At 42.6% G+C, this 11789-nt stretch overlaps 1 protein-coding gene across 1 annotated transcript in view; it reads right to left on the bottom strand.

Moving 5' to 3' along the window:
• The window catches only part of GRXCR2 (glutaredoxin and cysteine rich domain containing 2), a 28424-nt gene extending 19606 nt beyond the window's left edge, over positions 1-8818 (bottom strand). Inside the window, exons 1-2 of the mRNA XM_004696694.1 lie at positions 8483-8818; positions 444-671 (exon numbers count right to left, since the gene is read on the bottom strand). Of these exons, the coding sequence (XP_004696751.1) occupies positions 444-671; positions 8483-8818 (564 nt within the window). The remainder of the gene's footprint in view (positions 1-443; positions 672-8482) is intronic.
• Between the last annotated feature and the right edge of the window lie 2971 nt (positions 8819-11789).

Genomic DNA, 11789 nt, shown 5'->3' with positions numbered 1-11789 from the left:
ATGGATTGTGATAAGAGTTGTATGAGCCCCCCGATAAAATGATTTTCAAAAGAAAAATATATATAAATTATCAAGAGTTCAAGAAGGAGGGAGAGTGGGGAAGGGGGGGAAATGAGCTGATACCAAGGGCTCACGCAGAAAGAAAATGTTTTGAAAAGAATGGTGGCAACATATGCATAAACGTGCTTGACGCAATGGATATATGTCTGGATTGTGATAAGAGCTGTACCAACCCCCAATAAAATTATTTGAACTTTTAATTTTTAATGCCTCATTAAATGCACTAAACTTGCAATTTTCTCAACATCTTTAACACCTCGGCATTCTAAGCATTGCTGTTCAATTTGTTTTTTTTAAATTAAGGAATCCACAACAGAAAGCATGTGGAGCCCCGCTCCTGCCAGACCGGCCCCACGCGGGGCAGTGAGAGCGCTGACACCCACCTGTGCGTACTGGGTATGGGGGAAGGGGCTTTCCGTCTCTGGCAAAGGCCCGGGACTCCGGGTGCTGTTTACATAGTTCTCCTCTTTGCTCATCAGAGACTCTTCCTCGGAGTCCTCTTCCTTCTGGAGAATCTTCCTCATGAAGTCTCTCTTGTCCATCGGAGTCCGGATGATTTTCAGGTTATTTGTGTAGATGATGATCTTTCCAAAATCTATGATAGGTGGGGGCTAGAGAAATAGAAAACGCGCATCGAACCTTCACCACCAACCACCAAGTACTGGCTGCAGAATCTGCCGAGCAACTAGTAAACAGAGAGCAATCACTTCCACCACGACCAATGGGAAAGAAAGTTTAGCTACATTAAAAAGTCTGGCTATTTCACACCGGGCTTATAACCTCTGTTATGCTTGCACATTGGTTCTGAGGCTACTGGTTTGCTCGCTCGGGAAGCCGGGAAACCAGCTCCCAGCGTCCTATTGACGGTAAAGCAGCCAACAGAGAAATAGTCCCGTAAGTAGAGCAGAAGCATCTGGAAGGCATCGGATAGGTGAGAGCTGGGCAGGAGTGCTTCATCCATCTCTGGAGGCGTTAAATATCTCTGCATTATCCTTTAATATTCTTTTTATTTATCCTTTATTGTTGTATTATATTATTGTTATAATTCTTTATTATTCTCTAGTTTTATAATAGTCGACATCTTTGTAAATTTTTTGTTATAATAATACTAGCTAGATACCATTTTTAAGCATAATTTGTGGGTCCAGCATTGTGCAAACATTATCTCACAGAATTCCCCCAACATCCCTAAAGAACAGCATACAGCTGTGAAATTTTGTTTCTTGCTTGGGAAAAATGCTGCAGAATCTGTTGTGATGTTGAACACAGCTTACAAGGACAGCACTATGGGGAAAACTCAAGTGTATGAGTAGCTTTATCATTTCAAAAGAGGTGAAATGTCAATTGATGACAAACCTCATTCTGGACGTCTGTCATGTTGACTTGTAGTGGAGTTGGGGTTCGTTCAGACTGTTAATCAAGCTTTCTGCTTAAAGGTTCTGAAAAGAAAGCCTAACCGTGTGCAACAAAAAAGACCTGATTTGTGGCAGACGGGGGACTGGGTTTGCCACCACGACAGTGCACCTACTCACACAGCCATCTCAGTGCACCACTTTTTGGCAAAAAACAGCATGACTCTCTTGCCCTATGCACCTTACCTCACTCTTTGTGACTTCTTTTTGTTTCCACGAATGAAGAGGGACATGAAAGGACAGCGATTTGATGATGTAGAAGAGGTGAAGAAAAAAACGAGGGAGGTGCTGTCAGCCATCCAAAAAAGTGAGTTTGAAAAATGTTTCCAAGAATGGAATAGCAGATTTGACAAATAGATTCAGTGTAATGAAGAGTACTTTGAAGGTGATCAAGTTTTGTTTTTTTAAAATTAAATACATAGCTTTGAAAAACTAATTCTGTTTTTGGGGTACCCCCGCATATATCCTTTTGTAACCTGTCCCCCCACCCCAGGTTTTCAAATAAGATGGATTTTTATTTTAATAAATATATTTTTAAGCATGGTTGCAAAGAACTCATGTCCCCATTTATTTATCATGTGACACTAAATTGTTTTGTATATGTACAAAATAAATTGGCAGAGTGCTATAATACAGGTGAGGAACTCTGTATTATAGGGAGTTTCACATGGGCCTATTACCAGCAAGTTCTAACCCACCAGCCTGTCCTCTGGAGAAAGATTAGACTATCTACTCCCGTATAGATTTACTCAAAAGTGGCAGTTCTACTCTGTCCTAGTGAATCTCTATGAGTGCAAACTGACTCAATGGCAGTGGTTTATGATAGAGTCGGGCAGCATAGGTAGTAGATAGTTAAGGTTTCATTGACTAAGAACACATATTTCTACACCGGGTAAGGACCACTTTGAGAGAAACCGCACTGGATCCTGAATCCACTGCTTGCTTTCTGTGAGAAGTAAGATAGTCACCTCGTCTCTCAGAATCTCAGTTTGTTCCTCTACAAACAGGTGGGCAGCCACCTGGCAGGTACTACCACAGCTATTAATTACAATATCAAGGCATTTCCATACTGGCGGCTATGGAATGCCCTCTGTTAACCCACTCCCCCCTCAGGGAGGGTCTAGCATGCCCAAAACCCAAGACCCAATCAGTTGCCATTGAACTGATACTGATCCAAACTCATGGTAATCCCACATGTTACAGAGCAGACTTGCACCCCATGAGGTTCTCATTACCTTACCTTTCAGAAGTACATCCCCAGACCTTTCATCCAAGGTACCAATCTTTTGTTTTATAGGCCAGCAAGGAACCACTTGTGCCACCCAGAAATTTCAGAAGTAATACCTTTAACCCCATGTCTCAGAAACTGTCCCAGCACTCTGCCAACGTCCATGTTGGCTGGACCATGGCCCTGTGGTTAAAGATCTTGACTCTCATCTCTGAAAGGAACCACGTCAACTTCTAGGGGTGGGTATGTTAAGATGAATATACAAAACAGTGTTTGAGAAATCTGAAGTTCCTGTGAAAATGGTAGACATTGTTACTGGTTTACTCATTTAAAATTGTTCGTCAATAGTGCACACACACTTGAATTATACAAGCAGATGCCTCGGCCGACAGTTGCACCGCTTATAAAACTATGTATGTATTGTTGTTAGATACTGTGGAGTCTGATTTTCACTCAGAAGAGAACCCTGTGACAATGTAAAACTGCCCACATGGAGTTTTCTAGGCTGTAATATTTGCAAAAGCAGGTCCCCAGATGAGCCACTAGAAATAACTAAATAAAACCTCCACCATCAATTCAGACTCATAGTGACACAATGTAGGGTTTGGGAGACAGTAGGTGGCCCTGTCTTTCTCCAGTAGAGCAACTGGTAAGCTTGAACCACAGACCTTGCCATTAGTAGTCCAGTGCTTATCTGGGAGGGCCATCAGTGCTCCTTGGCAGAATCACACCAAACTCACTGCTTTCAACTCAATTCTGACTCATAGCAATCCTGTAGGACAGAGTAGAGCTGCCCCTTTGGGTTTCCAAGGCTATCAGTCTTCATGGGAGCAGAAACCTCATGTTTCCCCCTGGGAGAGGCTGGTGTTTTCCAACTGGAGAGCTTACAGTTGGCTGTCCAGTGCCTGACCCAAGACCTCACCAACCTTTCAGTTAGCAGCTCAGAAAATCGCTATTATGTCTCAAGGATGCCTTATACAACTGTACAGACCTGTATAAAGCCTGTTTAGATCTATTCGTGTGCTTTACAGAGGAGAGCCGTGTCCTATGTGAAGTTCTCCTGCACGCATTCAGGCCCTCCTTGTTTGGCCGGAGCTTCCATATTTTGATTCCCTTCCACCCAGTCCCCACGGAGCATTCCATAATCATTTCCTAAGCCCCAGCTTCCTCTCCAACCCTGTTTTCTCTCCCTCTCTTCAGGGATCATGTGGCAGCTTCCATTGCCTATTGTCTTATGCACACCGGATTCCTATTTCACACTCCGGACTATCAGTTTCTGACCCTCAGAAGATAAGGATGGTGGTACTCTTGGAAGGTTCCATTTCTTCTCCCAGTGAGGGCTAAAGAGGTTCAGTTACTAGGAAGCTTTCCGCAAGGGCAGCCGGTTGTTTCAAGGCAAAACGCTCAATATGCTATCAGAAGCAGGCACCCCCTGCTCCATGCCCTTGTTTCTAAGCAGGTCAGTGTCTAAGATGCCCAGGACAGAACATTCATGTTGAATTCTCTCCAAGGATGGAGGGTCTCAAATCACTATAAGGAGTGTTTAAGTTCAGTCACCCTGACAGCCAAGTTCTTCCTTGTGCCTAAGGAAACTCTTGTGTAACCAAAGTTCACATTATCTAGTTACTTCTGATTGCCCGGGAGAAACACCCACTCTTACATTACAGAGCACCGAGATGGAGCCAGGGATGTTTTGTTTCCTCTCACAATGTCGTGTGCAGACACATATGATTGAGCATTTGTAGATACGGCAGTGACGGTGGTAGCAACATGCCCGACGACAGCTCTTCAGGCACCACTGAAATGCTTTGCTTTTCAGTGACACAGAAATATATCACTGCCTCCACCCCAAAACCAAACTCACTCCCATTGAGTCGAGACCAACTCATCACCAGCCCTACAGGACAGGTATCCTGCCCCTGGGTATTCCAAGACCGTACTCTTTCGGGAGTAGAAAGCCTTGTCTTTCGCCCTTGGGGAGGCTGATGGTTGCGAGCTGCAGACTCTGCAGTTAGCAACCCAGCACATAAGCCACTGTGCTATCAGGGCTCATCTAACTGGTTACTAGGAACCAAATGGCCTTTAGAGTCAGGCAGACCAAACTCCAATTTCATTCAAACATTATTTGCCAGCTCTGTGATATTTTCAGGTTATTTCACCTCTGTGAGCTTCCATTTTCCAATTCATAAAACGATCATAAAATTGTTGTGCAGCTAGAATTACATGAAATGTATGCATAACATGAGTGCTTAGCATGTTACCTCCTTTCCTATTTCTTTGCCCTATACTAAAAATCTTATACACTTGAAACAATTTCACTTTCTTGAAGTGATGTACATACTTTTAACCATTTTCTCTACTCAACACATTAAAACATTCTTTGGTAAGAATTTAATTATGATCATAATGGCAGCTAATATCACTAAGCACTCATAATGTGCCAGGCACAATGCCAAGGGTTTGTGTCTATTTACTATCTTTTTAATCACAGCAACGCTCTTAAGAAGGTTTTTCATTACTACTAGTCTACAAATGATGACACAGAAGCTCAGAAAGGTACCGTGACTTTGCTAAGCTCACACAATAACTAAGTAGAATGGGACATGAAGCTCAGGTTTGTCTGCCACCAGAGCCTTCACTTCTAATCATTGCACCGAACTGCTACACATCATGGCCCCATTGTCAATCATCAAACCAAGCCGAACCATTATTGTCAAGTCAATTCCAACTAATGGCAACATTGTGCAACAGAGCAGCACACCCCCCGGGGAGTCCTGGCTCCAATCTTGCCAGAAGCAGATGGCCAGCCTTTTCTTCTGTGGCGTTGCAGGGTGGAATTGAACCACTAACCTTTAGGTTTGTAGTCAAGAGTCAACTATTTTCACACCCAGAGAAGTAATCATTATTTACCAGAGGTGATGTTGCAAGTAAGGATCCCAAGTGGAACCAGTGGTTAGTTAAGTCCTTGGATACTAACCAGAAGTGAGTCAAACCCACCAGTTGCCTGGTGGAGAAGAGAGAGGGCCATCTGCACCAGTAAAGATGACAGCCTTGTAAACCCTGTAGGGAAGTTCTCTTCTGTCCTATAGCATCACTGTCTGTCAAAATGGACTCTCCAGCAGTGGGTTTGGGGTATCTAACAATGACTGACATGCAATTGCAAAATTATGACCTTCCAGCTCTTTTTTGCTTTGCTTTTCATAATCATTGGGTGAAATTCCAGGAATCCATCCTGGCTAAGGTTAGGTAACGTTACCTAAGATTAGGGCATGGCATTTGATCAGGCAACAAAGAAAGCAAGCATTACTGGACCCATGAGAAATCGAACCTTGAACTTGGCCACAAGTGTAAATACTATGCTTTGACCAACTGCTTTATACAGCCAGATTCATGTGTCTGGCATTATACAAAGAGTTTCCCTAATCCATGTGGAACTCTACATTTACATAGATGCCAAACTGGGCACACACTTTAGAAGGTTGAAGTATCTGCAGTGGCCTGGTACAAGGCTGGGGTGAACAACAACTTTGTAAATGCTGTACCTACTAATTAGGTATACACAACAAGAAATACTGTCAATGTAAGGCACAGTCAAGAATAAAACATACAATAAATGGCAGATAGCATTTTCACCAAAGCCTGGTGGTGCTATGGGTTGTACGTTTGCCTGCTAACACAGACCAACATTTCGAAATCACCAGTCGCTCCATGGGAGAAAGATACGGTTTTCTGCCCCTGTCAAGGTTGATAGACTCGGAAACCCACAGGGGCAGTTCTACTCTGTCCTACAAAGTAGCTGTGAATCAGAATTGACTCAATTGCAGTGTTTGATTTTGGCTTTATGGTATTCATATCATTATGATCATCATGCAATAAACAGAGCAAGCCATAGGGCAAAAAGCACAGGAAATCAGAAAACCTAGATTCTTACCCTAACTCTGTACTTAAAAAAACCAAACTCATTGCCATCAAGCTGATGGACACTGGTGATGCCCCTAAAGGACAGAGCAGAACTGCCCCCTTAACTCTTTTTTTTATTTTTATTGGGGCTCATACAATTCATCACAATACATAGATCAATTGTGTAAAGCACATCTATACATTTGTTGCCCTCATCTCTTTAAAGGGGTAGAAAGCTCCGTCTCTCTCTTGCTGAGCAACTCGTGGTTTCGAACTGGTAGCTTTGCAGTTAGCTCAATACGTAGCCACGACATCATTCTGCACTTAAGGACCCTAAAATATTGGGTGCATCCTTCCACAGCTTGCCACTGAATCTTATTCTGCAAAATGGGAAGGACTGCAGTTTGCTTCTCTCCCTAGGGTTGCGGTGAAAGGGTTTTGAGTTAGTGTGTGAATGTGCTTAGCAAGGCAGAAGGCCTCCCCACAGAGCAGCGGGTGGATTTAAATGGATGACCTTGTAGTTAGCGGTCCAGCACTTACCCTGTGGTGCTACCAGGGCATTCTAATATGGGGAGGAGGGCGTTAATTCCAGCTCCTTTTAATTTCAAAGAGATTCCCAGTATTATATTTGATAAATGTGTCCATACCCATAATTACACTTTTACCAGTGCCAGCAAGGCCAATACATTTGTCTACAGTGGATGTATTATACTATCTGCTCCCTTAGGAAACTAACAATAAAAATGATTAGAGAGTAATTATCTGAATTTTACATTTTAAAGATGAAAACATATCCTGGTGTGCTATTCATTAATAACCTAGGATGTTGTATAATTGTATTTAATCTAAAAAATTTTTTAAAGATACTCAAGGGCCCACCAGAAACAGTGCATATACCTATGTGTGTTTTTGAAAATCAGTGAATATTTCCCATAGCGATCTCTCTTAAAATAAAACCATGCACGGGATTTTGATTATTCATGGTATAGGGAGTATATAATTGAAACTCACAAATAATGCAATTGCTTCAATTTTGCCATTAGCTCATACTTCTTCCCCAAGTCCCATTTCCTCTGGTTGATTTGTTTTTCACCATCTCTTCCCAGGACTGCAACTAGTGTTCGTATTAATAAGCAGTAGAAGGGCAAAATAAGTAAGCAAGCATTTTTGTAAAGCAGGCAGCAGGAGGGAGATACAAAGAGAGGGGGAAAGGGGAGAGATACTATGTCAAACCACAAGCTGGATAACTCATTGCAGAATAATTGGTTGGAATAAAATGTGCACCTTTAAATACTTAGCTCTTTCAAGAAACAAAAGGATCCATTGCCACATGATTTTCGAAAACGGCCGCTGAGCAGCCTGGAGATGACTTCCGCTCGATTTACTGACATAGTGGACCAGCCAAAGACCCAATAACAGTGCATCACCCTGGCTGGAACTTAAATGCCATATATGCTCCTGGCACCTTCTGAAAGCTCGCAACAAGTATTTTACTCTGGTTTCAGAAATATTATTCTCATACCAGCTTTCTATTTGCTGTCATCTATAGCTCTGTGTGGTACCTGAGTCTGAGCAAGATCCAAATCTAAAGCATTTAAGTATTTCTCTAAACTAACGTGGGATTGCCATGAGCCAGAATTGACTTAATGGCAATGGGTTTAGAAGAAAGCTTAGTGATCCACTGCATAAAGTCGGCCGGCGAAAACCCCATGGGTCACAGCAGTCACGTCCTTAGAGTGATGGGACATCAGGGGACAGGGCAGCGTTTCTTCCCATCTTTCATCAGAGTCAGGGACCCGTTCGACTACAGCTAACGACCACAACTAAACACCTTTTTAGGAATTGCTACCCATAAAGCTTATTTTCCATGCATAATACCAACCTTATGGTCATTCATCTTGTAATCGTTGAAGAGAGACTGGCTGCCCGCCACAGTGTAAGCACTGCCCTCCCTGAACACACTGATCCTCTGAGCTGTCAGCTTAGGGGTGCACAGTCGGGGCTTGGGGGCCTCCCCAGACCCATAAACACCATCCATTGGCTCGAGGGACTCTTGGAGAAAGCTGTGAGGGTACTCCCCCTTTGGCGACTCGAGTTCCTGCCCATCCTCAAAGACTTGCTTCAACACCCGGCCACTATAAGAGGAGGAGATTTGAAACCGCACTTTCCGGGGCTTGCTGTCACTCTTCTGGGTCAGCTTCTTCTCGGGGTCCTCCATCAGCAGGTCTTTCACCCTGTCGTGTCCAGGAGTCAGTGTCGCCGGTGAAACCTGGGACGCTGAGAAAAAGGCATTTTATTTTCTCTCCTCGTGCATATAATTAATTGAAGCTGATGCTGGGGTATGCTCAGCTTACAGCAACTGACACCCGCAAATTAAATATTGATAGACCCACATGAAGAGGCAGGCGATTGTGGGCTTATGGAGTGGATGAAGCGTGAGACAAGATTGAACCCTTTTCTGACCCCAGTCTCAGTCATTTAATTTCCTTAACCTAAACATGCCGGCATTATTCAGACTGAGCAATTGGATTCAATAAAAACCAGATCATCAGTTAGAAAGTGTTTTTTTGTTGATTGTTGTGATTGTTGCTACTAATGGTTATGATTTATTGAACATTGCATATGTCCCGGAGATTTTTTTTCAAGCATTATTTTACTTCCCATTAACTGTACAAAGAACTATTATCTCCATTTTACAGGAGAGCAAACCGAGGCTTTCCCACATTTGTCCTCTCCATTCATTGGACTGCTAACCTCAAGGTCAGTAGTTCAAAATCACCAGCCCCTCTGTGGGAGAAAGATAAGACTTTTTTCTCTGGTACGGACGGATACTCTCAGAAACCGACAAGAACAGTGTGTCTCCCTCTTACTGAACGGTTGTGGGGAGGAGATGAACCAATCAGGGTGCAGGGTAGCAATGATGAAACATATAACTTTCCTCTAGTTCTTAAATGCTTCCTCCCCCCACTATCATGATCCCAATTCTACCTTACAAATCTGGCTAGACCAGAGGACGTACATTGGTACAGATAGCAACTGGAAACACAGGGAATCCAGGACAGATGACTCCTTCAGGACCAGTGGTGAGAGGGGCGATGCCTGGAGGGTGGAGGGAATGTAGGGTAGAAAGGGGGACCCGATTACAAGAATCTAAGTATTGCCTCCTCCCTGGGGCGGGGGGATGTCAGACAGTGTAACTTATGACAAAATTATAATAATTTATGAATTATGAAGGGTTCATGAGGGAGGGGGCAGTGGGGATGGAGGGAGGAAATGAGCAACTGATATTAAGGGCTAAAGTAGAAGGCAAATGTTTTGAGAATGATGAGGGCGACAAATGTACAAATGTGCTTGACACAATGGATGGATGTATGGATTGTGATAAGAACTGAACGAACCCCCAATAAAATAATTTTTTTTAAAAAAGAACAGTGTGTCTTTGTCCTAGAGAGTCGCTGTCAGTTAGAATTAACTTGATGGCAGTAAATTTGGTTTGGAAGACTCAAACACAGATCTGTCTGATTCCAAACCCCATTATAATTTCATTGAGCCAAACATTTTCAACCTATGTTTCTAGAACTTGATACCTAGAATTTCTGCTTGGAGCAGGAGGAGGACATGGGTCCTGCATTCTGGCCCTTGTGTTGTTGGTAGTTTTTGTCCAGTCAGCTCTGACTCAGGGCAAGCTCATGTATGACAGAATGAAACATTACTCTTTCCTATGCTGTCCTCATATGTTGCAGGCACTGTACCAATCCATCCCGTGAAGGCTTTCCCTCATTTCCACTGACCTTCCATTTTTCCAAGCATGACAACCTTTCCTAGCAATTGATCTTTCCTGATGATACGTCCCATGGAGACAGGACAAAGACTCATCATCCTTGATCCTAAGGCGTACTCTGCTATTCTTCCTCCAAGACAGACTTGTTCATCCTTCTGGCAGTCCATGTGCAATAGTTTTCACTAACGCCACAATTCAAACCTATGAATTCTCCTTTGGTCTTCCATTCTCACTGTCCAGATTTCACATGCATAGGAGGCTTGGGTCAGAGTGGCATCTTGGACTCTTACTCATGATTACCCAGAGTAATTAGACTTTGCATCTATTTTATACTTAAGATTTTATTTGTTAACACTACTGTCTCCTTCCCTCCAACATGTGTACAAATGTCCTATTGTGCACAGGACCTAGTAAGTGCCCAACACAGTGATCATCATTAGGATTAAAATCAGAGAAACATGAGATGTGGGACCCAACGAAAACTGTCCTGAAACCAAGGTAGGACTAATACAATGAAATCATGACTGTGCACTGGAGACTCTCGGAATAGCCATTTGATAACTATCTCAACCTCTAAGGAGGCAATGATGGAAGGCTCATTAAGGAAGGGGCCTTGGGTTGAATTTGCAAGAATGGGTCACTAACTAGAGGGTAGACACATATTAACTTGGGTGAAAATGAACATATATAAGTAAAAAATTAAAAAGAAAGAAAATATTATCTTTTTTATTTATTTTTTTCAAACAGGTGGTTGCGTGCCACGAGCCTGAACCAATATTATCTTTTTTAAATCCAAGAGTTTTTCACAGTTATTTTGATATTTAAACTATTACTTTTAAGGTATTTCCCTGTGTCACAGTTTTTTTCTATTTTGTTGTTGTTGTTATAACTTGAAATGACTGGCAATATCTTTTTTACACTGATTACAAATGGTTCCCATCGAGTTCTAACGAGATGCCCTTTGTTGTTTCTTCTTTGAGCTCATTAATTTCAGAGCCCTGCTCTTTCTCTAAATCCACTTTAGTAATTATTTTTTGCAAACTAAAAAGGATTGATCAGGGTTGCACTTTGAAGAGATGAACTGATGGAAGTATAGCCTTTCTCCACATTTTTACTAATGACATCATCACTCATTGGCCCAGACTGATTTCTCTCAAACTTCTATAGTCATGGGCTGCATCGAAGTTGTGTTTCCTTACCCACTCCACCAGCATGAGTTCTGTTCAAGTTCTCCTCTCTTCTACTTCGAAAGTTCCAACAACCTCCTAACAATATATCTAGCTATCCACAATTCTCTTCTTCATATCAAGACCAGGATGACTGTTCTAAAAACCAAGATTGTGTATGTCACTCTCCTGCTGAAAAACCTTTCCCAGTGGTCTAGGGCATACATTTTTAAGTGCTAGCT

This window comes from Echinops telfairi, unplaced genomic scaffold, assembly GCF_000313985.2.
Source record: "Echinops telfairi isolate 266 unplaced genomic scaffold, ASM31398v2 ScPeMD7_7469;HRSCAF=8507_0, whole genome shotgun sequence".
Taxonomy (NCBI): Eukaryota; Metazoa; Chordata; class Mammalia; order Afrosoricida; family Tenrecidae; genus Echinops; species Echinops telfairi.
Note: the sequence above shows the minus strand (reverse complement) of the source record. Positions and strands in the feature narration are given on the sequence as shown.